Here is a 17,979-nt window from a genome sequence, read left to right as displayed (position 1 = left end):
TGCACAAGGATTCTGGGCACAGAAGTGCCCCTAGGGACCAGCGGGGGCCTTTCTGTGGGCCCTGGATGCTCAGAGGCTGCCCCAGATATTGACCCCCAGTCCTGGTGGCATACACCACAGACTGCAGAAGTCGCTTGCTAAACTGGCGCTCTCTGTCCCCTTCAGCAAAAGACGACACAGAGAGACAACTGCAGGTTACCAGACATATTTTATGTTTCACAACAGCAATAGATACAGACGCAGCAGGGGGTAAACCCAATCCCGCCACAGAGAGGAAAAATTAACCATACACGAGGGTAGAGGAAACAATATATATTTTTAAAAAAATTATATATAAACAGATTGCCGAAGCCTTAATAAGCACCGGAGCCTCCTACCAACTGCCTCCCTTTGAAAGAGCCTTTCCTGCACTCCCTTGTCAAAGCCAGCCAGCCCTTCCACAGACAGATCAAGTTCCAAATTGTAGCCCCTTCCAAGACAAAGGAAGCCAAATGGTCCACAGCAGATTGACTTTGGAGCACCGCATCCACAGAATGCCAGATCCCTCCACTTTCTGACCTAGAGATGGCACTTGTTGAAGAGCACTAGGGATGTGACTGCTCCCATCCCAACGTTGCAGTGGTCCAAATGTGCATATGGAATCCTACTTGTTGCCAGAGGCAGGAGAAGTCGTCTCTTCAGGCCAACAGCACCCATCCCCTGAACACCCAAGTGCAACTTCCTCACTGAGTAGTGTCCATCTTCTTAAACACATCAAAGTTGGGTCCCCAGATGTTGGACTACCACTCCCATCATCCCAGTCTTCATCCACTGTGGCTGGGAATGATGGGAGTTGTAGTCCAACAACATCTGAGGACTCAACTTTGGAAGCCCCTGCACTGCAGCATAGCAGCATGGAGTCACTCCAAATCAAGCCAACCCCTAGAACAGGGGTAGGCAATCTTGGTCCTGCAGCTGTGGTTGAACTACAATGCCCATCACCCCCAGCCACAATAAACTGTGCCAGGGGATGATGGGAGTTGTAGTTTGACAACCGCTGAGGAGCCAGAGTTGCCTACCCGTGCCCTAGAATGATATTCTAGGTAAAGCTTTCTCATTTACACACCCACAAACTTACTCCTAAAAAAGTGTCAGTTCAAAAGTACTGGCACTCTCAGACCCTGGAAATCAAGCTGGGGCCCTTCAGGATGCAGAAGGCTCCCACTACCAAAATTGTAAGGCCACATCAGGGGTCCGCAATCCTGGGTCCCCAGATGTTGTCCGACCACAACTCCCATTTTACAACACTGCCCAATGGGCAACACTGCCCAATGTCCAACATCTAGGGAACCAAGGTTGGACGCCCCTAGGCCATGGCCTCATTCCAGATCATCTCACTCCGTGGATTTCAGACTTTCTGCCTCCAGGAAAGCCGTCCCATGCCTACTTGGGGCCCACGTTCCCCAATGCATGCTCAGTTCACGCTGGACACTGGCCCGGCCCACCTGAGCCTCGTTATCGCCCCAGCTGACGCGAGAGTGTCTTCTCAAACATGCCCTCAATGCTCTCCGCACGCTGGGGGAGAACCAGCAGAGGTGGGCAAGTCCTTCTCGCGGAGGAATCCCTGAACAGCTTCTGTGGACTTCAAGAAAGCCACCCAGCTAGCTTCCGGGTGCTGGCTGGCATGGCAAACATTTGGGGCGAGGGGGCTATGTGCGTGTGAGAGCGTGGAAAGGGGGTTGTGTCTCTTTCACGTAGACATTTGCACCAGGATATGTGCTCCTTCAAGGGTTTGGAACAAGATAGCTCCATATACCGGCACTGGCCATTAGAGGGAGACATGCCACTAGCCTTTGTGCGGCTGCTCACTAAGTGCCACAGGTAGCCTAGCAACCACCACCTGGAGCAGGAGGAGAGGAGGCCGCATCCTCTGTGTAGCCCAGCCGCCACCAGCACTAAAATGGAGGGGCGGAGCACCAGGGCCTCACTAGTAGCTTAGCAACTACCACTAGCAACAGAGTGTTGCGACCTGGGGGTATAGGGTTGTCACCTCTCCCCATACAACCCTTCTGCCTCTGCCAACCCGAGACTCTCCAGCTGTTTATCGTGGCTGGGGAGGATGGGAGTTGCAGTCCAACGACAGCTGGAGAGCCTCAGCTTGGGCAACCCTTCTTGAATCGGTAGAATTCTTCTTGAATCGGTAGAATTCTTCTCGAATCGGTAGAATTCTTCTCGAATCGGTAGAATTCTTCTCGAATCGCTAAAATTCAACAAGAGCTGAATGGCCAAGGTTGCCAGGCCTAGAACCAGAGCAGACACTAGCAGCCTTGAAGAGTTGCATAGAAAGGTCGAATTGCCCCAGTTGCTGATCCCGCCCCCTCCCACCCCACATCACAGTGGCGTTGCACTCAGCTGCATCCCCCCCCATTTTACCTCGCGAGTGAAATGGCACCAGAGCTCTCTGGGTCTGTGCCTGGCAACCTGCTGAAGCACTCATGCAGACGCAAAAGCCCTGTCAGAAAAAGTGGCAACCCTATGGGTGGCCTCTGTGACCATAGGGGGCAGGAGGGGGGAGTGTAAGCTGAGCACCATGGCACTTGGGGTGGGGCAACCCAGGGCCAAGAAGGGGTCAGGGCCGAGCGAGGACGGGAGGAGACCCGGATCGCCACAGTCTCGACTTAGGCGGCAACCATCATTGGTGTATGGCAGGAAGCAAGAGCACCATGGCCACGGAATGGCCTAGAAACTGCCACTAGGGACAGAATGCCACAACTTGTGTAACTTTAGCACCTCATGTTAAATTTGCATGACACGTCCCCGAGAATTGGTGTGGCAGAAGAAGCCGCCACCACTGCCGAGAGGGCAAGAGAAGATATCCCTTGAAGAGGAGCAAGGGCTCCGTGGAACAAGTCTTGGTCACAGGAGGTGAGCGGAGAAAGAGAGACACAACCCCCTTTATCTTTTAAAAAAGTAGCAGGACTGGTTAAACTTCAAAGGAAGGCAGTGGCAGCGGTCAGAGTGGCAGGCTTCGGGCAGACGAGAAATTAAAAAGCTACAACCCTACGATAAACAACAAAACAGCAACATCAACCATAATAGGAGGGCGCCATAATCATTTCACCACAGTCTCGGGAAAGGAAAAGAAGCAAAACCATGTTAAAAAAAAACAAAAACCCGACAGCAGGCTGGCTGGGGAAAGCAGGAGGCAAGACACATCCCCTGTGGCCAGGAAAAGGAGAAGGAGAAGGGGGGGGAAAACAACCAACAACAATTAAGAACAAGAATTAAAACAAAGAAAAAGAGAGACGCAACATCTCGCGTTCTTCACCTGGCTTGGAGTTTCTATTGTTCTGTGCGTGTTATCAAGTGCGGCTTTTGGGGAAAAAACAAACAGCTGCCTGGGCCAGTTGGCGGCCCGTCGTTGTGAGATTGCACAAGCTTGTGTGTGTACATTGGTGCATTTGTGTCTTTTGTGCGTGTGTGTGGGTATGTACACGTGTCTTTTGCTCGCAATGAAATTGAACAGTCTGTGTTTACAGATCTTGGTGCCCGAGATGGGGCCGCCCGCTCCTCCTCCACTGCTCCCGCCCCCATCCATCCCCTCCCAACCTCCTTGCTTTTCAAACTGAACTGCTTGGAAGTTAAAAGGCAGGACAAATGTGGGAAGAGAAAGCTTGATCGGAAAAGGGAGGTAGTCATGGGGCTCGCACCCCCTCCCCTTTTCTTGCTTGCCGAAAATAAGGGAGGGGGTTCCCCCACCGTGAGCGGAAAATGGGGGGCCTGGGGGAACCCGCAGCCCGTTTCCTCCCATTCTCCCGTGCCACCGACAGTTGTTCTCACCAACCCGGAAGAGATCGGAGGGGGTTGGGGGGTCGTTTTTCTTTTTCTTTTGGTGCTGGTGAAATTGTCAGCGTGAAGGCACAGGTGAATGGTGACTCAGGCAAAGTGGTGTCAGGGTGTTCGTCCCTTGCAGACTGCAATTCTCAACGCGGCTGATCGGAAAAAAGAGAGAGAGAGCCATTTGGCTCCCCCTTCTTGCCCCCCCCGCCACTCATGGGGAGCGGGGGGGGGCGTTATCCTGGCATAGTGAAGTTTTTGCAAGATGGGCGTCCCCGGCTGGGCTGAAAAGCAGGGGCCAAAATGAAATCTCCTTCAGGGTTTCTTGCACTTCCTTAATGCAGCAGCCCCTGGATGTACTCTGCTTTTGGGGGGAGTGGGCAGGGGTGGGTGGGTTGCCCAACGCTGGGCAGGATCCAAAGATCTGCATGCAGAGCTTCACTCTAACCCAAGCCTCCAAGCTTCCTCTCCTCGGCAGGCCCGAGAGGCCCACACCTGCTTCTCAGTGGGTCCCCCCAATGAACTGCCACAGTCTGCTTCATCATGTGGGGCAGGATCAAGGGGAGGAAAGGCAGCAGCAAGGGACAGGAAGGCTTGGGGTGGGGAGCGGCATCTTGATTCCATCAGCAGCTTGTCCTAATGAGCTAAGCTGACAGAGCTCTACCTGACGAATGGCCAGCCTGCAGGCAGCTCATTAATGCAGGGGCAGGGTGGGAGGGGAGAAAGAGGCACAATCAGGCTGCCGGGAACCAGAGGCAGCTGTGTCTTGTTTGGTGCCCCCCCCCCCACTAATTAGGACGCGCTGCTGCTGCTGCTGCTGCTGGAGCCTCCCCTACAACTGAAAATGCTTGGCCATTGGTGGCTTGGCTGGCAACCCTTCTCGCAAACACAGGTCTCTCACGCACACCCCTGCAAGGGCAGCCTGAAGAAGGTTGGGGTTCTCGACCTTGGGTCCCCAGATGTTGTTCCCGTTGTGGCTGAGGATGATAGGAGCTGGGTCTAACAAAGCCTGGGGACCCAAGGCTGAGAACTCCTGACTTACAGACTCCCTACTTCATTTTCATCCAAGGGTTTTGGACAGCAGGGGAAATGATGACTTAATGTCGATTGAGCCTGGTTTGGATGTAGGTATGAATCCATTAAAAAAAATAAAATCCTAAAAGATTTTGGTGAAAAGTAACAATGTCAAGGGCTCAATAATAACTGAAGGTTTTTAAAATGAGGGAATAAAAATACCTTTTTTGTTTTTAATCTGAGACTGCTGGGGAAATATTTCCATTAAATGGGCTTAGGAGTATGGTCGCCAGCATTCTGAAGGGAAAGGGGTCCTATGAGTTTAACAGTTGTGTAGAAGGGAGAATTTCAGCTGGTGCTGCTTCACCCAAAACTGTAGCACTTAGTGGGAGAAGAGGCACTTGCCAATATTCTCTCCTCTGGCTAACAATTAAAGGCAGAGGAGGCCTGTCCTGCATAAAATAAGGGGCAACCCTACTGTGAGCACTGACTAATACTATAGTGGTCCTTTTATATCAAAAGACACAAAAGGAGATAAGGCCATTTAAATCTTTGCACCAACTTGGACTGGCGCAGGAATATGCAAAGTTCTGAGTTACACAGAACTCTTTCTCTTTGGGCAGAACAGAAAGGTAGCTCATTTTGAAGGCGAAATAGAATCTGCAACAATTACAGACATCCTAGTCCCTTCAAGGTGACACCATTACATTTCCCCCGCTCCATAGTAGCTGAGAATAAGTTACCTTTCCATGCCATTATCAACAGAATCCCTATTCAGACATCATGCTGTACAAGTGTACAGATGTCTGTACACTCATCCATGTATTTGTGTGAAGGACTGTACCTGCATTCATTTTAAAAGTGAAGCTTGGTACAGGCCCCTCAAGTCCAGGGTACAGATAGGAAGTGGGTTGCTGTATCTGTGTTCGACATAACAGGTGAACAATTGTACCCATGTACACTCTCGTTGTACATGTGTTGAACATAGCATGGGAATAGGGCTTAAGGCTGAAGTCCTAGGCATATGGACCTGGAAGTACACCCCATCAAAAACTATGGAACTTACTTCTGAGTAAACATGCATAGGATTGGGTTGTTAAAAGGGGTGAATGAAGGGCAAAAACCTCAAGACTACCCAGTTATTTTGAAGGAAGTCCCATTGATTTCAGTGGAACTTGCTTCCAGGAAATCATGTTTAGCTAACCTTGTTTCAACCAGGTAACCATGTTTCAATGCAACTCGCTTCCAGGTAACCTGGCTGCAAACCCAGGAGAAATCAGGAGGTTTCCTCTTCAATAATTCATCCCCTGTCCCAATTAAAACAGAGAAACTGGAATGAAAGAGTGATACAAATGACATTTCCTAGCAATAAATGTCCCTAGCAACCTGTTTTCCAAGTTGATTACGGTTCAAATTCATTTAACTTCATACGTTTGCTTAACAACTAGTGATCTGATTGTGAGGGCTACCAGTTTTTAAGTTTTTTTTTAAAAAAAGGTCAGCTTTCCCCTCAAATTTTCAAAAGATTGTCTTTAAAAGCTTCAGATTGTTAAAAAAAAAAAAAAAGCATTTGGCCTCCTTAGCATTTGCTTCTGGTTCCTGATTTTTGTTTCTCTGTTTAATCACTATCAATTGTCCAGGTTTTCTGACTACCATTGCCTTATTCACATGATGGAAATCTTTTTTTTCTTTTTGGGTTCTTTCCTATTAAAGATATAAGACTTAGGATTTATTTCTCCCCACGTCCTGCAATTTTTAGGATTCTAGGAACCACCAAAATCCCCCAGAGAGGTGACCAAGAAAAAAGGGGGTGGGGTTTCCTCAAGACTTGGAAATATTTCCAATAATAGGAGGAACAGAGCTCTAAACCTCTATTTTTACATAGACTTTTTAAAAAAGTGACATCAGCTCCCCTTCTCTCTACAATACATTCAATTTCTCTACATTTTAAAACCTGTGGTCTTGATCCTCAGAAGCATTAGGGCTCCTTTTATAAGTGTAAACGGACCTTAAATTGGCTCAAAAATAGGACCAGAACACCACAACTGCCTCCCTCTCTCTAGGAGAAATGGTATCTATCAAGTTTGTGGCCACTTCAGAAAAAATCAGTTTGGACTACCAATTGGCTGGAGAACCTTTCTGCCATGGCCAAAAATAAATTGTGTTTCTCCCTTAATGAGGGTGTCATTGACACCCACTGCATTCCTCTCATTAGGATAAGAGCATCACTGAGGTAAAAGTGGGGCACATGGAGGCCCCTGAAGGATTCTGGGAAGTCAAGGACAGGCGTCTCCTGAGAGGGCAAGAGAGAAGGCATTAGCCCTCTTCCCAAAATCTTGGGGTGACTCAAGAGCAAGTCCCCTCCCCTTCCCATACCCAAGGACAGGTGGTCCCAGTTACTTCAAGGAAGGGCGAATTCATGCTAAAAGCTGGGAACATTGGGAGGGAATCGCCCTTTTATGTTCCGGGTGGCCTCTTCCGGGCTGGCAACTGACACCAAGGGTAACGGAAAGCCAAAAGCATGATGGACGCGGCACCCCTGATTTGAAAGCGCTAGGCAGACCTCTAGTCATGACTGTCGCTGGACGGACACCTTAAGATGTCACAGGGTGCCTCTTGCTTTGGGAATTTGACCGAGCCGATTTCCCGTCCACTGAGGCTAAGCTGGCAGCTCTGAAGAAGCCCGCAGCTGACACCCAGTTTCGAACCTCAGGGACGGTTCAGAGACTATGGGCGGCCAGAGATCCCTTCAGCTAGCGCAGGCGAGGCCTCGGTTGGGCTAGGCTTCCCACCCTCGCCATCTCCAGCGGGCAGAGGCAGCCCGGTGAGGGGGGCAGGCCTGAGGTAGGACGAGTTCGAAGGATGCCAGCACAAGGGGGCGGGCGAGGTGGGGGAGGCAAGGGGGTGGGAGGGGGCAGGAGGAGGAGGAAGAAGAAGAAGAAGAAGAAGAAGAAGAAGAAAGGGTCCCCTCCCACTCTGCCTCTCATGGATGATTTGGGGTTGGATTTGGTTCCGTCTGTCCCATCTACGGAGCAGGAGTGTGGGATGAAGGTGGGGTGGTGGCAACTGGGGCCAGCACCTCAGGTGGCCTGGTCCAGTTCTACGAGGAGCTCCTCCCCGAGCTGGAAATGCTCCCCGCTACGCACGGAGGCCTCATCCTCACCATCATACAGGGCCAGCTGAGAGAGCGCTGGGCCGTCCACCACGAAAGGCAGCATGTCTCCCAAGAGCCCTGTATGCGAGGAGCAGGGAACAGAGCAGAAAGCAGAGAGGGAAAGAGAGAAAAGCCGTCCGTCAGGGCAGGGAACTACTCTCAGGTGGCGGGGGGTTCCACAGACACTAGGTCAACATTTTACTAGAGCTAAGGTAACTCCACCCTCTGTGTAACCTGAGCTGCTTGGGATGGTAGCACAAAACCCTATCCCAACTTAAGGCGGAGCCCACCCTGGGGGAAACCTGGGGATGGGGTCATTTGACAGGCATCAACATGCTCTGAAGCACAGTTGCTGCAGGAGCAGCGATAGCATGGGGGCTCCCAGCAACTGAGCTGGGACTGCACCAACTGCAGCTAACACCAGCCTGAGGAGTGGTCCTCCTCACTGCACATGATCCTCCAATTAGAACCCTTGGCCAAAGGAGGCCAGGATGGATGCACCAGTGGTCAGACCATTTCTGACCAGTATTACTCACCCACCCACCCACCAAGTGGCCCCAATTCAGAGTTGTGCGGCACTCACCCATTGGCTCCTCCAAAGAAAGGAGCTTCCTGCCCAGTGCCACCCGCTCAGACCTGGCATCCAAACACTCCTCCACACTCAACAGGAAACCCTGGTGGGAGCAGAAAGAAGTTCCTAGCAAGAAGCCGCCTACGCTCTGAGACAGTCCGCCAGATCCCAGCCGAGGATTCAGGGGGATTCAGCAATTCTGCCCAGGGAGGCTTCTCACCCCCATGGGTGGATCATTTCAACACATACCAGGCTAAGGGAGGGCATCAGGAAGCCATCGGGCTCATGGCCATGGGCACGCTTAGGGGGCCCCGCCTCCAGAAAGACATCTCTCTCCTCCTCCATGCTCAGCTCCCGAGCCCTGTGAGAGGAAGAGCAGAGAAGTGTGGGAGCAAAGAAGAGGTGTGGGTGATGACCTGGAAAGCAAGCCAGAAAATGGTGAGGTGGACACAAACAACAGGGCTAAAAGTTCCACACTAAAATTAAATTTAACTAACGTTTTAACCTTTGTGTTGTAAACCGCCCAGAGACGCGAGTTTTGGCGGTATAGAAATATGTTAAATAAAATTAAAATAATAATAAAAATAAATAAAAAACCAAAACCCAGAGTAAATTTATCTTAAATCCCCCAAAGTCAAGTCACCCAAGTTCATAACCAACGACCCCTTTGATTTTTTAAAGTAGATAAACGGCAAATGCTAGACAAAATTGCACCACTGAAACATGACATTTGGTTAGAGTAATCTGGTTTTTTTAAAAGAAGTGTCTGTAAAGCAGAAGATGCTGTAGCCACCTGGAGTCCAAGCAACTCAGCACCACCTCCCATCATGGTAACAAAAAAAATCACCCAAAAAAACCAGCACTGGAGAGATGGAAGCCAGAGATCCTGGAGATTCTGCCAGAGACCATGGAGCGAAAGTGTTCCTCCCCTTTCCCTCTTGATGGGCAGGGACTGGCAGGCACACAGACAACAGCTGGGAAATGATGGGACTGGTAAAAGGGAAGCTGAAAGGGAAAGTCAAGGGGTTCAAATCACTCCAGAAAGCATGGAACTTTCTAGCATGGAACTCTGGAACTTCAAATCACTCCAGAAAGCATGGAACTCAGTAACAGAAGCTCAGTTGGAATGTATACCAAGGAGGAGGAAAGGTACCACCAAGTTCAGGAGGATGCCAGTGTAGCTAACAAGTCAGGGAAGCTATAAAAGAGAAGAAGACTTCCTTCAGAAAATGGATGTCCTGCCCAAATGAAGAGAGCAGGAAGGAACATCAACTCTGGCAAAAGAAATGCAAGCAGACAATAAGGGATGCAAAAAGAGAGTTTGAGGAGCATATAGCTAGAAGTGTCCAGGGGAATAACAAAAAGTTCTTCAAATATATCAGAAGCAGAAAACCTGCCATGGAGATGGTTGGAGCCTTAGATGATGAGGGCATGAAAGGGATTATTAAGGAGGATAAGGAGACTGCAGAGAAGCTGAATGAGTTCTTTGCATCTGTCTTCACTGCAGAGGATACTGACCATATACCCTCTCCAGAACTGAGCTTCTCAGGTTTAGAGGCTGAAGAACTGGACCAATTTGAGGTGAGAAGGGAAAATGTTCTAAACTGTCTTGAAAAACTAAAAATTAACAAATCACCAAGGCCAGATGGCATCCACCCAAGAGTTCTCAAGAAAGTCAAATGTGAAATGTGAAATTGCTGATCTCCTAGCAAAAATATGTAACTTGTCCCTACAATCAGGCTCAATACCAGAGAACTGGAAAGTAGCTAATGTAACTCCGATTTGCAAAAAGGGACCCGGGCGGGGTGTGTGTGGATCCAGGAAACTACAGGCCGGTCAGCTTAACTTCTGTGCTTGGTAAACTGATGGAAAGCATACTTAAGGACAAAATGGTTAAACATATAGAAGAACAGGCCTTGCTGAAGGAGAACCAACATGGCTTCTGGGAGGGCCAGTCTTGCCTCACTAACCTTTTGGAGTTCTTTGAGAGTGTCAACAGGCATGAGGATAAAGGTGATCCAGTTGACACAGTATACTTGGACTTCCAAAAAGCTTTTGACAAAGTTCCTCACCAAAGGCTCTTGAGTAAACTTAGCAGTCATGGGATAAGGGGACAGGTTCATGTGTGGATCGGTAACTGGTTGAAGGACAGGAAACAGAGGGTAGGAATAAATGGACAGTTTGCACAATGGAGGGAAGTAAGAAGTGGAGTCCCCCAAGGATCTGTACTGGGACCAGTGCTCTTTAACTTGTTCATAAAGGATCTAGAAGTTGGGGTAAGCAGCAAAGTGGCCATATTTGCAGATGACACTGAACTATTTAGGGTAGTGAAATCCAAAACAGATTGTGAGGAGCTCCAAAAGGATCTCTCCAAACTGGGTGACTGGGCGACAAAATGGCGAGTGCGGTTTCAGTGTAAGTAGGTGTAAAGTGATGCATATTGGGGCAAAAAAACCCACTCCAGCTTCACATATACAGTACACTGATGGGGTCTGAGCTGTCGATGACTAAGCAGGAGAGAAATCTTGGGGTCATGGTGGACGGTTCGTTGAAAGTGTCAACTCAGTGCGCGGCAGCTGTGGAAAAGGCTAATTCCATGCTAGGGATCATTAGGAAGGGGTTTGAAAATAAGACTGCTAATATTATAATGCCTTTGTACAAAACTATGGTGCGGCCACAACTGGATTACTGTGTGCAGTTCTGGTCACTGTATCTTTAGGAGGACATTGGGGAAAAAGTGCAGAAGAGGGCAACCAAGATGATCAGGGGTCTGGAGCACCTTCTTTATGTGGCAAGGCTAAAGTATCTGGGGGGTTTTAATTTGGAAAAGAGGCGACTACAGGCCAGGGAATTTAGGACCTACAAAAGGAAGTACTTTTTCACACAGGGTATAATTAATCTATGGAATTCTCTGCCATGGGAACACAACATAGGAACATAGGAAGCTGCCATATATGGAGTCAGACCATTGGTCTATCTAGCTCAGTATTGTCTTCACAGACTGGCAGCGGCTTCTCCAAGGTAGCAGGCAGGAGTCTCTCTCAGCCCTGTCTTAGAGATGCTGCCAGGGAGGGAACTTGGAACCTTCTGCTCTTCCCAGAGCGGCTCCATCCCCTAAGGGGAATATCTTGCATTGCTCACACATCGAGTCTCCCATTCATATGCAACCACGGCAGACCCTGCTTAGCTATGGGGACAAGTCATGCTGGCTGCCACAAGACCAGCTTTCCTCTCTGTGGTGATAGCCACTAGGTGTGATGGCCACTAGCTTGGATGGCTTTAAAAGGGGCTTAGACAAATTCACGGAGAACAGGTCTATCAATGGTCGATAGGCCATCTCCAGCCTCAGAAGTTGGTTAATGTTTTAACCTTTTTATTTTGTTTTATTGTGTATGGCTTTGTTGTAAACTGCCCAGAGATGGCAGTTCTGAATAGTACACAAATGTGCTAAAATACAATAAAATAAATAAAGAGAGGAGAGAGGGCATGCCCTCGCCTCTTGCCTGTGGGCTAGGGAGGTGTATGAACTGCCTTTGAGCCACCCCCCGCCGGTTCTATGCACTTCCCTACCGTGGGCTTCTCAGAGGCATCTGGTGGGCCACCATCTGTGTGAAACAGGATGCAGGACTAGATGGGCCTTCTTGGGCCTGATCCAGCAGGGCTGCTCTTATGCTCAATTGTAAGTGGGAGTTACACTGAAGCTCACTTACAGCTCTCGGCCACAGATTTATGGGGAAGGCTGACGGGGGGGTGGGGTTGCTCCCTCTTGTAGCTTTCAAAAAGATGGGGCTGTTGTTAGACGTGTGGCTTCGGTGCAGCCCGTCGGTCTGCTTTGAGACCCACACAGCTGGGTGGATCCCCTGGCCACCGCCCCTCCCACCTGGGCAAGTCCATCCCCCTCACCTCTTCCTGCCGCCCAAGGAGGCCACCTGCCCGTTTTGACTGGCCCCTTCCGGCGCAGCCTGAATCTTGACGGATGCCACCATCTCCACCACTTGGTCCGCAATGCACTGGCCACTTTCCAGCAGCTGGGCAAGACGGGGCTGGCTCAGGCTGGTGTCGCTGCCCCAGCGGGGAAGGGTGGCTGGTTCCGGTGGGCGGGGAGACACCCCGTGGAAGCTTCTGGAACGAGGCCGCGGAGGGGGTGAGGCTGGCCGGGTCCCCGTGCCCGGGTCGCCACGTTTTTCAGCCAGCCATGGAGGATGCTCGGTGCTGCTGAGCTGGAAGTCGTCATCCATGGAGATGTAGGGAGCCAGCATCTCCAGGTCCAGGCCTTCGTAATCCTGCAGGGGGCAGCCGAGGGTCAGAAGCAGCAACGGATGCACCAGGAGGAGCCCGACCGAATGGTGGGGCGGGATTCTTAAGCAGATTCACCTCTCTCCAGTTGCCAAATTAAGAAGCTGCTTATATTCTAATTTGGTTTGCTTGTCTTAGACAACATTCCTAATCGTCGGTGCTAGGGATGTGCGAACCAGCTCAAGGTCGAGCCGGTTCGCCATCGAACCGGGCCTGTTCGATCCGTCGCCCCTGAGCCAACAGGGCCCAGTTCAGCTCGACTCGGAGCCGAACCGCCCGGGCCAGCTCAGGGGTTCTAAATGTGTGTTTGTGGGGGGGTTAATTCACCACTGGGTCCAGGTCATCTGGTGGCCTCCAGGGGATACTGCCATGGCTACGGGAGGGTCTCAGAAGGTTCCCCACCCCCCCGCCAGTTCCCTCCGGTCTTCTTTGGGCCGTTAAGGCCCGTTTTGGGGCCTTTCTGGCCCTCTCCCAGATCATGGTGGCCATTTTGAAGGCCACCGCGCACGCACACCAGCCATTTGTGTGCCCGGGGGAGGACAGCAGGGTGAGGGGGAACCCTCTGAGATCCCCTGTGGCTGCGGCCGCACACCCCACCCCCCTCCGGTGGCAGCCGGACAACCCAGCCCCAGCGGTGAGTTAAAAGTTTTTTAAAAAAATAAATCACACACACACACACATTTAGAACCCTTGAGGCAGCTCACACCCGAATCGAGCCGGGGAGAGGGGGTGTTCAGGGGTGTGCAAAACTGAACATGCCTGGTCCGGTTCAAGTCCGGTTCGGACTCAAACCGAACCGGGCCAACCAGTTTTGTTCACTCCCTAGTCAATGCTGTTGAGTGTGTGGAGAAGAATAGCATAAAGCTAATACGACTGCTTTTAAACTTTTGGCAAATTCTAGAGGGGTAGCCATTATAAGAAGAAGACACCCACGCACATACGCATGTGCATATTCAAATGTGAATGGACACGGGCAGGGAAGGAACTGGGAATCCTCAGTCCAAAGCAAGGGGAGAAAATGGACGTGTTCTCCCCTCTCCAACCAACCCACAGCCAAGAGAACTGTACCTGCAGTGCGGTTTCCATGGACTGCACCTCCTTGTTTGAAGCAAAGAGCTTCTGGACGTTCTCCATGTCGAAAAGCAGTTCTTCTGGCAGCTCCGTCTGGGAGGTAGATGCAGGGAGATGAAAGAGAAGCAGAAAACCCTCAAGAAACAAGCACTCTGTAGCAAGAAAACATCAAGCCGTTTTTCTCCCACCTGCCCAGCATTCACAAATCTCAAAAGGAGCCTAGAGAAAACTTACAGGGACACCTCACCCCAAGGTGAGAAATACGTGTGTGTGTGTGTGTGTGTGTGTCTCCACAGTAGTATGGCTATATTTGCCCATTTGGTGGGACAGCCCTGTTCCCTGTACACTCTCCCCCTGCCCTTCACACATTGCATGTGGCCCGTGTCCTTGCTTGTGCACAGGAGAGTGATCCTGTCCTGTGCACGCACATGCACACACACACACACACACACACACACACACACACACAAGCCAGCAGCTAGGATGGGCCCACGAAATCCACCCTCCCAGTTACGCCCACATAGAAAAACCCCCAACTCCTCCTCAGCAACCGTCTTACCGGGCCGTTGCTTTCGGAAGCATTCTTGGTGACGGGAGCCGGCTTGGGAGGTGGGGCTGGAGGCCGTGCCCGCAAAATCCCTCCTGCTTGGCTTTGGGCCCCGGGTGGGTCGAAGATGGGGCCCAGCAGTTTCTGGAGGTCGGGGCTGCAGAATCTCTTGGGGTCCAGCTGCAGTTCCTCTTCGCTGATATTGGCAGGGCGGAGGAAGGCCAGGATCTTGGGGCCGCGCAGCTCTGGGGGAGAAAAGAGAGCGGATGCTTACAGGGCAGAAACGGGCCAACTTCCCTTCTCCCCACCGCCACCGCGCCGTACCGAAGCTGAGGTTGATGATCGTGTCTCCTCCATTGGGCTCCAGCTCATCAAGGGCCCCGTCGGAGTCCAGCCCTTCAAGGGAAGGCGGCGGCAGGCGGCGGTGTTCCCCTTGCCGATCCGTCTGCTCCAGGGACAGCACCAAGCCCTTCTCCTCCACCTGGCTGCAAAAACGGTGTTCAAGCAAGGCGGCTGTTAACGGAGCGTCCCCGGCACCGCACAACAGCTCCGCCAGCTGGCAGCGACCAGTTTGCACGACGGGGATGAACTCGGGCGATTTACTGGCCCCGGATTAACCAGGGGAAAGAAGAGCAGGTTTCTGAAGGGTGCCACTGCGCCCAATTCCCAACGTGCCCCAAACAGCCAGGAACCAAACCAGCGTTAACTGCCTCGATGAACGTTGGAGGTGAACTGAAACGTTTCGGGAGGGGCTGGTGGGAACTGAGCAGATCTCTTCTTCTTCCTCCAATGGGGCTGCAGAAAGCCCTTCACGTGTATGCTCTCCCAATATACATGTTCACAACACCCCTGTTGTGTCCTGTTGGACAATCAGTGATTTAGCCACGATGGCTAGATGGAGCCTCCATATGCAGAGGCAGCCTCCTGCTGAATGCCAAGCGCTGGAGAGGGACAGTAGGGGAGGGGCTGCCGTCTTCAGAATGCCCACCAAAAAGGCACTTCTTCACCCAGCAAGGTCAGAGGGAGGAGCTGGGTCAGAGGGCGCCTTCCTAGCCAGCTCTCCTACCCAGCATTTTACCCAGGGCGGAGGAATCGACGCCCTGCCCGGCCCCTCTCCCCCGGACGATCGATCGCTTTCTCCCCCTTCGACCTCGCCTGTCTCCCTTGCACACGGCCACCAAACGAGACCGTGCAGAAGTCCCAAACCAGGGCTGGGTGCTTGTCCCACCCTAATTTTAATCACGAGAACCTCCCGATCATCAACCCCTCCTCAACCCCTTTCATACCAGGAGGGGCTTTCGGCCCCCTCCTCTCCCGCAAGGCGGACACTCCCCAGCCCGTGCCGGACTCTGACCTCAGGATGAAGTGGACACACACGATGCTCTCCGGCTGGGAGTTCTTGCTGCTGGAGATGACAGTGGCCTGGGTCTGTGTCCAGAGGTAGCCGCCGTTCCTGGCCAGAAAGCGGTACTGACCGGTCACTGCCTGCCCTTTGCTCAGCACTACCGGAAGGAAGTGAAATACAGACAGTCTAGGACAGACAGACAGACGGATAAGCTGGGAGATAGGGGAGGAGTTCGTAAGGTGGAGCAGGCGCGCTTCTTTCTCTCTCTCTCTCTCTCTCTCTCTCTCTCTCTCTCTCTCTGCAAATTGACTTGCTGGCAAAATCTGAGGTCCCCACAGAGATCAACTGGGACTCCTCCCACCACCGCCACCGCCACCGCCACCACCCCGCAAGCCAAACAGTCCCACTCGCCCATCCTCTGTGTCCATCCTCAAAGTCACCCCTGTAAGAATATCTCCACGTGACGATCCGGTACATGTTTTTGCAGCCGTCTGACTAAGTTCTTTGGGGCTTCCCAAGTGAATGTGCCTTGGGATGCGGCTTTTAAAAGAGTCACTCTCTTCCCAGGGAACTCTAGGAACTGTAGTCTTTGAAAGGGGGAGGTTTCGCTTATTTTATTTTATTGAGTTTGTTTACTTATTGCATTTCTGTGCCGCCCCATCTGAAGGCTCTGGGTGGTGCACAACCAGTAAAATACAAAAACAAAACACAATTTAAAACAAACAGGTTGAAGCAATATAAAAACAAATTCAAAACAGTTCAGAGCGATCTAAAACCAATTAAAAATACTTAGAAACAATTTAAAAACCTTGGAAGGCCAGGCCACACAAGTCAGTCTTTACGGTTCTCTTAAAGGCCAACAATGAGCCTAAACTACGGATTATCTGCCAGGCGGGCACTCCACAGGTCAGGAGCAGCTGCACAGCACACCAGGCTCTGAGTCACCACCAGACGTGCCCGTGGTGGATCTATTGCAGGATCTATTAGGGATCTATTGCAGACCATTATGTCCAGGATGCTTTGCGGGAAGCCACCGCCAATAGAAAACTAGTATGTTTTCAGCATACTTAGGGTCGATGAGGAAATGTGCTACTTTCATATTTGTTTCCTTTTGGTCTTCAAGGGTGTGAAAAGCAAAAACCACAAGGCAATGCCTTATTCCGTTCAGCCAAGCAATAGATCTAAAGAGTGTCTCTGCAGAGCTCACCTAACCGGTGTTTGCAAAAAACCCAACTCATGCCACAGCGGAGTTCTTGCAAAGAGCTCTGACTTGATCCTTCGAAAGGCGAGTTCAGATGAACAGGCAAAGTGGCTAAGCCACACCGGAGACTGGGTGTGGGGGAGCATTCCAGTCCGTTGCTGACAAATGAGGCCACACTCAGGAAGGCAGGACGCACGATCGGAGACCGGGGAGGGCAAGTGTCTCACCCAGCTTTGGGAGCTGTGCACGCTCCCAATTTTCGACTGTGCGGGGGGGGGGAGTGATTGTGTGTGAGAGAGAGTTGCTGGGGAGGATAGCGCAGCCCTACCCATCTCTCAAACTCAGTATTTTAACAGAGGAGGAGGAAAAGCTGTCCCACCCAGCTCCTCTCTAAGCAGGAAAGAGGCACCTTTTTAAAGTGGCGATTCTCTTGATTTAGCAGGGGGAGATCAACTGGCCCTATCCACCCCCAGCACAGCATCCCTCCTGTGGCTGTGGCCGGGGTCTATCTTACCTTTCTTTTTTAGATTGTGGGCCCTTTAGGGACAGGGAACCATTTTATGTATCTGCTTATCTTTCTATGTAAACCACTTTGAGAACTTTTGTTGAAGTTCAGTGTTCCCTCTAACAGGTATTCCCAGATGTTGTTGACTACAACTCCCATACTCCCAAGCAAAAGCCACTGCAGCTTGGGATTCTGGGAGTTGTCAACAACATCTGGGATTCCCTGTTGTTAAGCAGTGAATCTGAACCACCCTTGTTCAGGGAGGGTATGCTTCTTCTTCTTTTTATATATGCAATCCAGATGCAGCAGCAAAAGCAGCCAGTTGCTGGGACTGACATGGATTATATCAGTGATCTCCACTGTTTTCCAAGTGGAGGCCACTGTGGCAAAGAAAACCTTCCAATGCGAGAGCCATTTCCCACGGGGCTGAGCTCCGCACAGTACTGCGCTTTTCTCAGT

The 17,979-nt window shown here is 51.2% G+C and overlaps 1 protein-coding gene across 10 annotated transcripts in view; it reads right to left on the bottom strand.

Moving 5' to 3' along the window:
• HIF3A (hypoxia inducible factor 3 subunit alpha) overlaps nt 1-17,979 on the bottom strand; it is a 53,847-nt gene that overhangs the window by 7,044 nt on the left and 28,824 nt on the right. For 5 of the 10 annotated variants that reach the window (XM_053268176.1, XM_053268181.1, XM_053268175.1 and 2 more), the window contains exons 8-17: nt 15,824-15,971; nt 14,794-14,954; nt 14,482-14,714; nt 13,920-14,015; nt 12,459-12,838; nt 8,805-8,916; nt 8,568-8,658; nt 7,994-8,062; nt 6,035-6,137; nt 190-3,971 (exon numbers count right to left, since the gene is read on the bottom strand). In XM_053268176.1, coding sequence (XP_053124151.1) covers nt 3,887-3,971; nt 6,035-6,137; nt 7,994-8,062; nt 8,568-8,658; nt 8,805-8,916; nt 12,459-12,838; nt 13,920-14,015; nt 14,482-14,714; nt 14,794-14,954; nt 15,824-15,971 — 1,478 coding nt within the window. In that variant the 3' untranslated portion in view covers nt 190-3,886. Of the gene's footprint in view, nt 1-189; nt 3,972-6,034; nt 6,138-7,909; nt 8,063-8,567; nt 8,659-8,804; nt 8,972-10,525; nt 10,693-12,458; nt 12,839-13,919; nt 14,016-14,481; nt 14,715-14,793; nt 14,955-15,823; nt 15,972-17,979 lie in introns of those variants that run through there. The other 5 variants (XM_053268177.1, XM_053268178.1, XR_008310846.1 and 2 more) reach the window with 5 other exon arrangements.

This window comes from Hemicordylus capensis, chromosome 7 (genome assembly GCF_027244095.1).
Source record: "Hemicordylus capensis ecotype Gifberg chromosome 7, rHemCap1.1.pri, whole genome shotgun sequence".
In the NCBI taxonomy this organism is placed as follows: Eukaryota; Metazoa; Chordata; class Lepidosauria; order Squamata; family Cordylidae; genus Hemicordylus; species Hemicordylus capensis.
This window is presented reverse-complemented; position numbering and strand designations above follow the sequence as displayed.